General features: G+C 46.7%; 1 protein-coding gene across 2 annotated transcripts in view; it reads left to right on the forward strand.

The window, feature by feature from the left end:
• The window catches only part of ABCF1 (ATP binding cassette subfamily F member 1), a 40,830-nt gene that overhangs the window by 23,441 nt on the left and 3,911 nt on the right, over window positions 1-13,478 (forward strand). For both annotated transcript variants that reach the window (XM_044422448.1, XM_044422449.1), the window contains exons 16-26: window positions 793-941; window positions 1,965-2,048; window positions 2,329-2,453; window positions 5,164-5,276; window positions 5,767-5,938; window positions 7,352-7,426; window positions 7,767-7,837; window positions 8,480-8,512; window positions 9,662-9,830; window positions 10,682-10,746; window positions 11,685-11,757. In XM_044422448.1, the coding sequence (XP_044278383.1) occupies window positions 793-941; window positions 1,965-2,048; window positions 2,329-2,453; window positions 5,164-5,276; window positions 5,767-5,938; window positions 7,352-7,426; window positions 7,767-7,837; window positions 8,480-8,512; window positions 9,662-9,830; window positions 10,682-10,746; window positions 11,685-11,757 (1,129 nt within the window). The remainder of the gene's footprint in view (window positions 1-792; window positions 942-1,964; window positions 2,049-2,328; window positions 2,454-5,163; window positions 5,277-5,766; window positions 5,939-7,351; window positions 7,427-7,766; window positions 7,838-8,479; window positions 8,513-9,661; window positions 9,831-10,681; window positions 10,747-11,684; window positions 11,758-13,478) is intronic.

Raw genomic sequence — 13,478 nt, forward strand, 5'->3', positions numbered from 1 at the left:
AACCAATCTGACAATGGGAAAAGCAAGAGAATGAATGCTCTGTAGCATCTCTGTTATATTTGCAAGGTGAGCAAGTGAATTGCATTGCTGGCTGACAGAAGAGAGGAGCTGCCTTGAGTGCCATTTTTCGTTGTAGAAAGGCAGGTACAAATTAGATGCATAAATAAAATGTGACAGTATATTCATGGATCATGCAGTGTTCAGTGTGCAATGAAGAAATGGAGCACAAATGCTGGAAGCCTAGCAACCGTGAAGTAACATTTAAAAGGATGAATGGACTGTCTGAGCAGCTGGTGTTGGCAAGTGTCCTACCCTGTCAGCAAATTAGGCAAGGCATGCTAGTTTCATTGACCCATATTGTTGCCAAATCTCCTTTTTCCCTCTGTAACGCCCTTTCTGGGAGCCAGTGTGGCATAATGGCTACAGTGTTGGATTGGGACTTGGGATGCCTGGGCTCTAGTCCCCACTTGGCCTTCAAGCTCAGTGGGTGACTTTGGGCCAGTAGCAGACTCTCAGCCTTACCTACCTCACAGGGTTGTTGTGAGGAAAAAATGGAGAGGAGGAGAGCCTTATTTATTTACTAGATTTGTTTAAAAGCTGTCTACTAGCATCATGATCTCTTACAACCTTGTAAGAGGCCTTGTGTTCCTTGCAAGAGGAGGAAGGGCTGAATTTAAATGTAATCTAATGTAATAAGAATGATAATAATCCCCTAAAATGGGTGCTCAGTTCTTTTAGGTGGATCTCCTATCATGTTATGCATTTTTCCTGCTCCCCTGCTTCTTTTCTCAGATCTATGAGGAATTGCGGGCCACGGGAGCGGCAGCGGCTGAGGCCAAAGCTCGGAGAATCCTGGCTGGTTTGGGATTCAATCCCGAGATGCAGAACCGGCAAACCAAGAAGTTCTCCGGGGGCTGGCGCATGAGGGTGTCCCTGGCCAGGTAATTATGAGGCAGAAGATGGAGAAAAGGAGTACTTGAATGGTGTCTCCTCTAGAAGAGAAGCAAGCCATGCATGTTGAGTTAACATTTCTTCTTGCTCCAGGTAACTTTAGTGCTGGGTAGGGAGGCCACTGGGCAACCGCATCTCCACTACCTCACAAGTCCTTAGAGACTGATTAATGTCGAGTGAAATAGAAACACGGGTTTTATTGGTCAAGTTTGAATCAGACTTTAATACTTTGGAAACTTTCTGGGTTTTCCAGGTTCTTTCTTCAGTACAGCTTTGTAGGAAAGAAGCTGTTCCGCACGTGTGAGGCCTTGGTTCACATCCCCTCTTAGACACCAAAATCACCATGTGCCCCTGGGACTACGCACCATACCTTGAACCTCCTTCACAGGGTTGTTACCGGGGGAGTGGGGTGACCTCTCACACTGCCCTGAGTGAAGGGTAGAATAAAAATCTGTTTAGGCATGAAGCAGAATTCAAATAATGTAAATGAATGAATGAATGACTGTGATTAAGTAATAATTACTTATTACCAGAGAGCTTCAGCTGTGGGGTAGCGTAGGCATGAAATATAAATAAATACATGTATGCATTCATTCAATTTATCTGTTGACCGCCATCAAACTGTTTTCAGGGTGGCTTTCATAAACACCACACGCTCCCATTTCCAGCCTCCAAGATCCTTCCTGTATGTGAGACCTCAGGTCAGCTAATCGTCTAGAGATCAGCCTGGTGCCCTCCAGATGTTGCGGACTGCAGCTGCCTGTGTTCTTGACCATTGGTCCTGCTGGATGGAAATGATGGAGGTTGTAGTCCCAACACATCCCGGCGGCACCAGGTTGGCGAAGGCCAGTACAGACCATTGCTTATTAGCTCCAGGAGTTCCCAGATACCTGGAGCTTGTCTCTTCCTAAGCCCTTCCTGCCCAGGTTAGCTGCTGTCCCTTCCCATGCAGGGCACGTGGCTTTCCGGAGGGGACCACTCAGGTGGTCACTGCTCTTCATTCTCCCTTTCAGAGCACTGTTCATGGAGCCCACATTGCTGATGCTTGACGAGCCCACCAACCACTTGGACCTCAATGCCGTCATCTGGCTTAACAAGTACGTTGCTGGCTAGCCTCCTGAGCCCGAAGCGATGGCTGTGAGGCCCCTTAAGGTTGCAGGCAAGCCTTCAGGCAAGCATGTAGGACCTTGGGCCCATGGCCAGCTCCAGCCTAGCGGATGTCCCCAGGAGACCATGCCCTCCCTCCTCCTCGGCTCTGCCCTCTTCCCTCCCTTCTGGAATACAGATGGGTGAAGGTTGGAGTAAGACGTTGTTTGCACTTTGGAGACCAATCCCAACTTGCTGTTTTTCCTGCTTCTGCTCCGCTCCCTCTTTCAGCTACCTCCAGACATGGAAGAAAACCCTCCTCATCGTTTCCCACGACCAGGGCTTCTTGGACGACGTGTGCACAGACATCATTCATCTAGACATGCAAAAGCTCTTCTACTACCGCGGGAACTATAGTGAGTGCTCTCCTCAGCCCCACAAAACTTAAGGGGGAGGGGGCAACGCCAGTGTTCAAGGGCAACGCAGTTTGCAGGGTTTTCCTGTGGGGTACGGCTAAAATGAAGCAGCAACAAGGACGCACTTGCAAGGGACCTAGTTCAGAGAACTGAAACTGTTTTTTACAAGATCTAGGAATCCGCCCATTTCAAGTAACAACACTGGGCTTTGACTCTGAAAACTGAGTGCAGCATGCAATATTAATTTGAGGCATTTAGACTGACTGGGGCAGTCCTTTGACTGCTTTTTTGCCAGGTAAAAATAGCAAATGTCATATGTCAAGATTTAAATACTGCTTTGAGTTCCAGAATCAGCTGAAACTTACACCTGATACATTTGAGTTATCAAACAGCAGCTGGCAGCTCCTGCAACCGTGCAGTGGTAGATCCTGACAGCGGCATTTGCTGAAAAACTGGCACCCAGTGTTCGGATTTCACATCCAGCAGTGTTTGGCAAATATTTGATGAATATTTGACACCAAGATTTGTGAAGGAAGATTTGGAGAAGCACTTGGGCTGCCTCAGGAACAATTTCAATTCAGTTGTAGTAGATATTTTGGCAGACAGAAAATACCATGCAGCTGAACCAAATTCCCTCCCATCCCAGTTCTGTTTCCAGATCTTCCCGTACTGATTGTGTTACCCAGCTTTTCTGCTTTTTTCCTGCCCTGTGCAAATAGCTGGTGGCATGTTCTGTTGTTTGATTTCCTCCTCTTAATACCCTCTGTGGTAGTACAGGCTGAGAGAGGGGAAATTTTCCCGGAGAAGACACAAGACCCAGCAGGGATTACTTTGATCAGTGTGAGCGCTGGCAGAGTCTCCGGGAGGAAGGTGCTTTTACGATTCCAAAGGCAGCTCTTGGGAGCGACAGAGGCTCAAAGAGCCCTTCTGTGCAGAGTGCCGCTGGGCTGTGAAGTCTCCGCCCCAGAGCCTTGGCCACCCCACTTCCCTATAGACACAGCATCAATGGCTGTCTTTGTTCCCACGGGAGCAAGAACACACATCTTGTGACTTGGAATTAAGTCAAGTGACCCTCAGAAGGGATTCGGCTTTTCAGGACTTCCTGTCTGTCCCGCAGCTATTCCCATGCAAGAGAAATGGTATTTTCACATAGAATTTGAAAAGCTGAACTTGTCATGCCATTCTCCGTGTTGGTCTGTGTGCCTCGTTATCTCGCTATCTAGAAAGCAAGCCTCATGACCGGTGTGGCAAACATGTAGGTTCTTTCTTCAGAGTTCAGAAAGAATTCCTTGACATATGGTAGATTTCCCATGCTTCTTTCAGAAAGTCTATGACTTCCATATTTTTTCCATAGTCACTTTCAGTCTAGGGCGTGAAATCCCAGGAGGTGAGTGGGGGTGGATAGGTGCTTGACCACACAAAAACTAACTTTGATTTTGCTGCTGGGGTAACTGTGGTGCACTACTGCAAACTTCTCAACTGTGGCAAACTAAATAGATGTATTCAAAAGTGCTCCTCTTGAGTATCTCCCCCGTACACCTTCCCACTGCAGAACGCTTGCACTTTCTGTCCTCAGAAGTGGCTGACTTCCACCCTCCTCCTTTTACACTCTGAATTGGCGAAAGTAGCAAAGCTTTTTTTCAAGGGGGCAGGGAATGCAAGGAGGATTCAAGCCTGTGTATTTTAGAAGCTGGGGCCACACCGACTATATGGAGGCAGGGTTACTGGGGATGAAGATTCGTTAGGTGGCAGGAGGGTGCTCAGCACACAAACAACACTGTGTTTGCTTTTCAAGCATGTCCTGAGGAAAGGACAAGGTTGAGTCAAAGGAATGCGTGTCTTTCTGGCATCCACCAACTGAAGCGATCTGTGGTTCCCCTGGGGCTCAAGAGCAGTGAGCCCCTGCTTAGCCAGAAATGTTGGAGGAGGTCGGCCTTTCCCCACCTTCGGGTCACTTCCCTGAGGATCCTTTGCTGTGCCGCAGTGCAGTTGCAGAGAGGTTTTTTGCCTCATGCCTCACCTGTCACAGTGTTGTTCCTGGCAGGCTCCCTGCCCAGGTGTAGGACACTTCAGATTGGCAGGTGCTGGCAGCGGGGTGGGGACGAGGAGGGAGGCCATAAGCTACCTCAGGGTCTGCTGGTCGATCTCTAGGTCACTCCTACAAGATTGCAAGGCACACGGATGCTTGCGCAAAGAGCAGCGCAATTCTTTTTTTCAGGTTGTGCTAATGCTGTGATTTGATGCACACTTACCTGGAGGTAAGTCTCAAAGATCTCAGTGGTGCTTACTTCTCAGCAGATGTAAAACAGAAGAGAGATCAGGATCTGGCCAGAGACCTCTGAGCAATTTGTGGCAGCTTGACAAGGATTTCTGACTCCTAGCTCCACAAAAGCACTTCCCAGCTTAAATCTGGTTGCTGCACTGAAGAAAGCTTGGGGTATCCTGGAGCAGAACATTGTGCCAAAGGCTGCACACTCAGTGCTGGAAACAGATTCTTAGCATGCGCTCAGATGCACCCTCTTCTTTACTTTCCCTCTGCGCATTTTGTTGCTCTTGCAAAATCAGAGGAGCTCTGGCAAGCCTGAAACGTGGCCACCTCTTCCTGGGACATCTAGACAGCCACAGTTAGAGGCTGTATGCAAGGGCATGTGGATTGAGCAAGCCAGGAAGATGTTAGGGTCTTAAGGCTTGTCCCATCTTCTCTTTTCAGTGACATTCAAGAAGATGTATCAGCAGAAACAGAAAGAGCTGCTGAAGCAGTACGAGAAGCAAGAGAAGAAGCTGAAAGACCTCAAGGCTGGAGGGAAGTCCACGAAGCAGGCAGTACGTCCCTGGGTTGTGCTTGGCACAGGACACCCGGCCCTGGGGAGAAGCATGGTCGCTCTCTGCTCTGTGGGCCCCTCCCGTAGCAGAGCAGTGCCAGGAGGCTGAACTTTCCTGCTGAGTTCATCTGTGGAACTACGCATGGCAGTCATTCCTCTTGTTTGGTTTTCCAGGAAATAAATAATCATAGCAATTCGGATAATATGATGGGTTACTCACGGCTCTTGGGCTTCTGTTTGGCCTTGGCAGTTAGGAGTAGGCTTTTATTCCAGTGAGGAGGTTGGTAGGATTGGCTCTTGATGGGTGCTGGAAGGCTGCACTTTTTCCTTGAGAGCAAGGCCCGCTGGACTCAGTGGCACTTTTCTCTGAGTAAATGTGCACAGGCTTGCACTTTAGAGGGTTTCTGGTAGGTCAGCAAAACCTGGAAAGGCTTAGATTAGGCCTTGCTTGTCAGTAAAGTGTCCACCTGTCTCCCTCTGGCCATTTCCAGGAAAAGCAGACGAAGGAGGCCCTGACACGCAAGCAGCAGAAGTGCCGCAAGAAGAACCCGGACGAGGAGGCCAATGAGATCCCGGAACTCCTGAAGCGGCCCAAGGAGTATACCGTGAAATTCACCTTTCCGAACCCGCCACCCCTCAGCCCGCCCATTCTGGGCCTGCACGGTACAGAGCTGTCTTTGCAGGGGGAGTGCAAAGGGGGCAGGGAGCCGCAGTGGCAGGCGTGATTTCGCAAGCAGCCTTGCACAGCTTGAACAGTGCCGGGTCACCTTGGCAGTGGCCAGGACCTGCTCTGTTGTACCTAGAGGCATTGCAGCAAAGCAAAGCAAGCAGTTAGAGCACTCTGAGCTCTCAAGCCCAGCCCCTCACGAGCCCAGCTCAGCATTAGCCTCTCTTTGGCCTTACCCAGCCCCAAGCTTCCCATTCGCAAGCGTGATCGCTCGTGGTCTGATGGTGAGTGCTGACCCACTTGTGTGTGGAGAGGGTGCTTTTCCCTGCTCCTGTGCGAGAAACATGGCAGTAAGGATGTGGCAAGTTTGATACGCTTGTACAAAGATGCCCCCCAAGAGGTATGTGCCTATGGGGCTCTGCCCCATTTGTTGACTGCGGGGCAGGTAAGCAGCGGCACTCTGGGCTGCAAGGTTGCTTTTGTCTACCTGTCCTGGTCAGGAGCAGGGCTCTCCAGGATGGCTCCTGTAAGGCAGTCCTTAACGTGGTGCCCATGGGCAGCCAGATTTTTTTTAAAAAATCCCATTTTTAAATAGATGTACATGGAATTGTATGAAATGCATATATTTTTCTAGGAATTATTTATAGGCTTCCACAGATCCTAATAAGTATCTGTTGGAAGGTGGCATGCATGCCACCCATTCATATATGCAAAGCATTGCATGGTCCCCAATTCATTAATTTTTAGCAGGTCCATGTTTTTCCTTCCAGTTTTGTAATATCAGTCTTTTAATTGTCAGAGGTCCATTTCCTGTTCCATTAATTAATTTCTATGAAACAGGTAAGTTAAAATACTGTACATCAGTGGATAGATAACAGTTTTATTGCTCTTAATACAAAATTTGTCTGTGTAATCACCTCCACTGGGCATTATCAGGACTTGTGTTTGAAAGGAGTATCAGCTGCGTCACACCACCAGCAATCAGCTGAATTGAATAATCCTTACTAAAGAGATGCTGCAGTGCCCTGTGGACTGGAAAGAAACATTTCAGCTGGGGAAGATGTACCCTAAGCATCCATGGGCACCACTGTAACCATCCACTGAGTTTGCTTTTTGTGATGGTGCCCACATTTCTGGAGGTGCCTACAGATCCAGAAATGTGGGGGACACCAGTGTAGAAGTTTTTGTCAGCAACTCCAGCCCAGATTGTGGTGTGCCTGCTCTCTCTCTCTCTCTCATCATCCATTCACACCGCACATGTGTAACCTGCTATGCACCTAGGCTTCTTGAAAGCCTTGCCCATGATGAAGAAACTGTACCATCATTGTGGGAAGAAGCAGCACCTCCCCGGTTCTGGATCAGAGTTTGCAATTCTTCCTCCACCATCTTCCTTGTTTTCTTCCCTGTAGGTGTGGACTTCACTTATGCAGGGCAGAAGCCTCTCTTCAAAAATTTGGACTTTGGGATTGACATGGAGTCTCGAAGTAAGTGATGTGAAAAGAGCGGTCTGCTTCATTTCAGAGTGCCTTGCTCTCCCTGTGCCTAGACAGTGTCTCCTTGTTTGCTAAGGGCAAACAAGTTTATTCACTGGGTTCTCTGTGGACACAATCCTGTGCACGCTTAGGCAGCAAAAAGGCTTTCCTCTATCTAAACATGCCTGGGATTGAGCCCTTAGCAACATAACAATACTTGCTCCTGAGTTCACCTGTGTGCGTGTGCACAGCTCAGCATGTCAGGTTGTCTTACCTCTGCACGTTCAAGGATGGAGGAACCTTTAGGAAACATAGTCTTAATAATGCTCCTCTTCCTTTCTCTGTCCCACAGTTTGTATCGTAGGCCCCAATGGTGTGGGAAAGAGTACGCTGCTGCTGCTGCTAACAGGGAAGCTAACGCCGGTAAGTAAGCCGTGTCAAACTTGGCATCTTCTGGCTTTTCTAATTTTTTATCCCCCCATCCTTTTCCTGAGAGATACTATTAACTACCTGTCTTATTTATTTATTACATTTATATACCGCCCTGTAGCCCACAGGCTCTCTGGGCAGTTTACAATTATTAAAATTATGCATACATTCAATAAATATTCACACTGAATACCAATATGGAATAAGGTTTCATTTCTGTGGAAGGGCTTCTCCAGTTGTGCTCCAAATTAGCCGCCTTTCACGTTAATTGTGTGAAGGGGGCTTTAGTTGGGGGGGGAAAGCATTTTATATGTTTGCTTTATTACAAGCATTTTTACCTCTGTCTTCAGCTGAAAGGCTTCTCAGAATGGCTTGCACATGGTCAAAAAATCAGATGGTCTTCATCTGCAGGGACATCTGCAAAATGTTGCCCTCAGCCCTTAACTTTGCACAGACTTCTTTCTTTCCATCCAGCCCTCCTGCCCACTTCTCTGTCCCAGAAGCAGCTATGCTTTCACCCTGAATTCTTTCAGCTGTGAAACTGGATCCTTTAATTTCAGGGAAGATGATCAGACTCTTGGGGTCCACCCTAACTTCCTTTTTGTGTGTTTTTTCCCCCTCTTTTCATCTTTCTAGACAAGAGGGGAAATGAGGAAAAACCACAGGCTAGTAAGTATTGGTGACTTTCTGATCAGGGGGTGGGATTTTGTTAGAACTTACGGGAGCAAAGATTCGCATTTTGGGTCATAAGGAAGGCTGTGAATCAGAATGGAAAGAGTGAGTTCTGTCAGCAGATGGTTTATTTTAACTGCTTATGATCCATGAGGACACATGACCCAAGAAACCATCTACCTTAACATTATGCAAAGCAGTTCGATATGAAAGGCCCAGGATCGATTTCTTGAACTTCACTGCTTGGGCTGCAGGGAACCTTACAATTGTAAGCATTAATTGAGAACAAGGGTAGAATTGTAAAATCTTTCATGATGGGTGCATTTCACTTGGGGTTGCTAATGCAACCCATCTCCCCAGCCATAAAAGGCGAAGGGAGGATTTCCCCCTCTTTCCCTTCTCCTCACCCACCTACTCAGCCCCTCACACGCAACTCTCCTGTTTGGATGTGGAAGGTGTATCCAAGAACCGGCTCTGTTGATCGCTGCTCAGCATGCCTTGCGTTCCCTCTAAACAGGCCCAAAGGGACATTCATTCCCCTTGCAGTTTAATTTGGGGTGAGCAGAAGGTCAGTTGGATCTATGGGACGATCCAGTGATTTGCAGTAGATCAGCATGGGTTTCTGACTCCTATCAGCAGCAGCAATAAGCTATGCTGCTGATATGAAAGCTTGAAATGAAATCCAGCAACAGTGGAATTTTGTGTGGAAGGACCCGTTCTGATGGGACAAATTCCTGGGCTCAGTATTCTTTAATTCCTAACACAGCTGTGGATTTATGGCTAGCAGCTTCACCTAAATCAGGGATGGGCAGCTTGGGACACTACAACTCACACTACCCCCAGCCTGCCTGGCCAATGGTCGAGGATTATAGAACCGCAGTCCAAAACATATGAAGAGACATCCTAAGTGAATGAGACCAAATGGGATTGAAAGAGTCACTAACAAGGTCTCATCCAGAGCTAGTCAAGTTCAGAGATCAGTGAGACTAATTTGGTCATGACAGGGGGACTGTTCTAAGCATGACTAAGTCTGGAATCGGTGCACTGCTTGGATGGCAGATTATGAAAGGCGCTTTGTCAGTGCTGGGTGAAAGACATGGTTTGGTTTGCTGTGGCTGACAACTTTTCCTCCCCCACCCCCGGTAGAAAATTGGCTTCTTCAATCAGCAGTATGCTGACCAGCTGAACATGCAGGAAACAGCGACAGAATACTTGCAACGCAACTTCAACTTGCCGTACCAGGATGCACGCAAATGCCTGGGGCGGTTTGGCCTGGAGAGCCATGCCCACACCATCCAGATCTGCAAGCTGTCCGGTATGTGCAGCGGTGGGGTGGGAGCAGGAATAGGGACGGTCCGGGAGGAGAGGTGGAGCGTCGCTCACACGTGCTTTCCCCCTGTGTCATAGTGTTAGAACGCAATGAAGTTGTCCCATGAAGCTGATTGATTGGCGGGAGGTTCAGGACGGCTTGTCCAGCTTCATGGGGCACCTCTTTGTGTTCTAGTGCTTCTTCATACAGTGCAGATTTTAACGATGGAGTTCACTTCCACAGGATACAGTGAGGGAAAATGGTTTGGATTTCTTTAAAAGGGGATGAGAGAACTTCATGGGGAGAAGGCTGCTAATGGCTACAAGACTTGATGGCTATATGCTGCTGCCCATAGCAGAGGCAGTGTGCCCACATGTGGGAAACACGGGTGGGATCCTGTGAGCAGCTGGCTGGCCACTGTGTGAACAGAGTGCGGGATGAGATGGATCCTTGGCCTGATCCAGCAGGGCTTTCCTGCTGCTCTTAAGATTTATTCTGTCGAGGCCGTACTGGCTGGGGCCACCAGGCTCGGGAAGGCTGTGCTAGTTATTCAATGCTGGTGTTCCATCTCAACCTTGAGAAGCAGGCTGGAGAGAAGATGGGTGGAGGGCAGAACAGCTGTGTCTTCGGCCCAGAACTCCCATCAGCCCCAGCCAGCATAGACAGTTGGAAGAGGGCCAACAACCTTGAAGGGCCGCAAGCTGCTGTGCCCTTGCCTTAGAACTTCTGACCCCACCTTTAAGCCCTCTCTCTGTGTTCAACAGCATCGGGCAGACAAGATCCCATTTTTGCCACCTCTGGGGGAAGAAGGCAAGTCTCCTAATTCTCCACTTGACTCTCTTTTCCTTCTTCTCCAGGAGGACAGAAAGCGCGTGTGGTATTTGCGGAACTGGCTTGCAGAGAACCAGATGTCCTCATTTTGGTGGGTCTCAATCTCTCTCTGTGCTGAGTCACTTCCAGAACAATTGAAAAATCTCAGTGTGAGCAGGGCATGGGGTGCTTAGATGAGCTCTGCAGGTGCTTCCCTGCCGTTCCTCTCCCTGCCAGATGATCCTCTGAGGTGCAGGAGGACTGAGTCAAGGAACTGCACCATCCCCCAGCAGAGCACCGAAGATCTCCCAGCAACAGGGCTGGATCCAGATCTGAGCTGGCACCCCCTTCCCCTCCTCCCCACAGCAGCCCTTCCAACTCTCAGAGAATATTGGGGAGAGAGTCCGGCGTCCCTGCTGAATGGGACAAGCTATGCTTGGGGAGGGCAGAGGGGAGGTCCCTAAAGATGAGTCAGCAGAGCATTCCTCAAGCCAGGCTCTTCCCCTCATGGCCAGTTCCTTCCTTTTGTGGAAGGAGATCCTGGCCCCTTCGCCAGACCTGCGTCTGTTCAGCAGGAAGTCCACAGAAAAAGCTGCTCCCTCTTCTCTCAAATGGAAGCATGGTCACCCCTGGGGCAGTCACATCACCCTGGCTTCCCATCTGCTTTGGCATGCGTTCTCCTACCCACAGTGTGCCTCTCCCCTCTCCCCTCCTTTTCCATTTTGGTGCATCTGCTTGCCCGACTCACACATTTATCCCTCACCCCAGCTCTGGGTCCTTTGTTTAGCTACCACCCACCTATGCAGCCTTCCGGGTTTGGCCCCCCTCTGAAGCCCTCATTGGCTTCTGGATCCTAGTTTCAACCTAAAAATTTCAACCTAGTGCGTGGATGTGTGGCAAGTGACAGATGTCGCATAGCTGCTTTGCTGCTGCAGGATGTATCTGATGGAATCATTTCCCCCATGCCCTCCTGCTCCATTTCTGAAGCCAGTTATCTTTTTTTTCTGTAAATGAATGTTATCTCTCTGTGTGACTCTCCTTCACCCACAGGATGAACCTACAAATAACCTGGATATCGAGTCAATTGACGCTTTGGCAGATGCCATCAACGATTATAAAGGGGGTGAGTCTGAACCTTTTGGTCTGAGCTGCTTCCCAAGGTGGTGCCCAGTCAGAAGTACCAGTCCAACAGGGAGGACTGATTGCTTCATGCTGCCTTAATTGGCTGAATGAGCCCCCAGGACAAATTGTCTCGGTCCATATGGTGGAACAGCGCATAGTTCCAAAGTCATGCAGAAGCCTTCCCCAAGATGGTGTCCTCCAGATGGTTGGGATCCTGACCATCAGGAGGCCTTCTGGCTGTGAATGGCTGCAGCAGTGAGGGCTTTTCCTTCCCCTGAGAATAGGAATTGGACTAAAGTACTCCCTTCAAAACACAGCAATATGAAGATTTGCATTGCACCAGGTCCCACTTTTTAATTTTTTAAAATTGTATTAATGATAATAAACTACTACAAATAAATACAAATACAAAATACATCAAAAAATAGAAGAAAAAACCGCACAAGATACAAAAAACCCTATAAATAAAAACAGTACACCCCTCTACTGGGACCATGGATAAATAATATTTTTTTTCCTTCATTTCTTTCTTTTTTGCTTCTGGCTCTAACTTTCCACTCATTTCTATCCAAAATTGCATTGAATTAGCCAAAGGTTTAATACACTTCATTTTTATTAGTACATATTCAATCATATATCATTAAAATTGTTCTTCTTTATCTATCCCTTTCTCACCCTAATCCCACATGTCAATTTATCAATAACAACTACATTCCAAACTTCTTTATACCATTCAGTTAACTGAAGATCCCATTTCTCCTTTCAATTTATTTATTTAAAACATTTTTACCCCATCCTTCCTGATAAAACATCTCAGGATGGCTTACAATAATTAAAAACAGTAATAATAATTATTATTATAGTAAACAATAATAGTATTTATTTATTTATTAAAACATGAATGTTTGTGGTTCATATCATCTTTTCTTACTAATCCTTGCTTTCTTTGTTACAAAATTTATTAATAATATTTTGCCAATCTTTTAACTATTTCCCTAATATCCTAATCAGCAACATCCCAAGTAAAAAAAAAAATCTTAAGTAAAATTTTCATTTTATAAACTGCTGTTCTACCAAACCAAAATAATCTTGTTTTCCTGAATATACAAAAATATTATTTTAGACATTGTTTCTGAGATATTTATACCTAAGTATATTACATATTTTAATATGAAATGTATTCTTAATTCCTTCCTTTTCTTCCCTACTGCAATTAAACAGCATTATCTCAGATTTATCCCAATTAACCTGTAAACCTCTCACCAAATTCCACCAAATGAGTTTTAATCTGATCAATGACATTAAATGGGTCCTCATTTGTTAACAATGTATCATCAACAAATAAATTAATTTTAAGTTTAAGTTAAAATTCAATACCTTTTTATAGTATCATCATTTCTTATACTATTTGTCAATAATACTATAACTAAAGCAAACAATATTGGTGAAAGAGGGCATCTCTGTCTAGTGCCTTGGCCTAAGGATATTCTTTCTGTTAAGCCATCATTAACTGTCACAGTTTGCAAAGTTTTCTGAATATAATTGATTTATTACACATTTAAATTGTGAACCAAATCCTAATGTCTCAATTAGCATCTTAATTGCTGGCCATTCCACACAATCAAAAGCTTTGAAAATATCCAATGCTATTATGCCTGCTTTTAACCTTTCCTATGATAAACATTCTATTATGTCTGATACTCTTATAGTCAGAGCCAACAT

The sequence above is a fragment of the Varanus komodoensis genome, unplaced genomic scaffold (genome assembly GCF_004798865.1).
Source record: "Varanus komodoensis strain SLA01 unplaced genomic scaffold, ASM479886v1 scaffold128, whole genome shotgun sequence".
Lineage (NCBI taxonomy): Eukaryota > Metazoa > Chordata > Lepidosauria > Squamata > Varanidae > Varanus > Varanus komodoensis.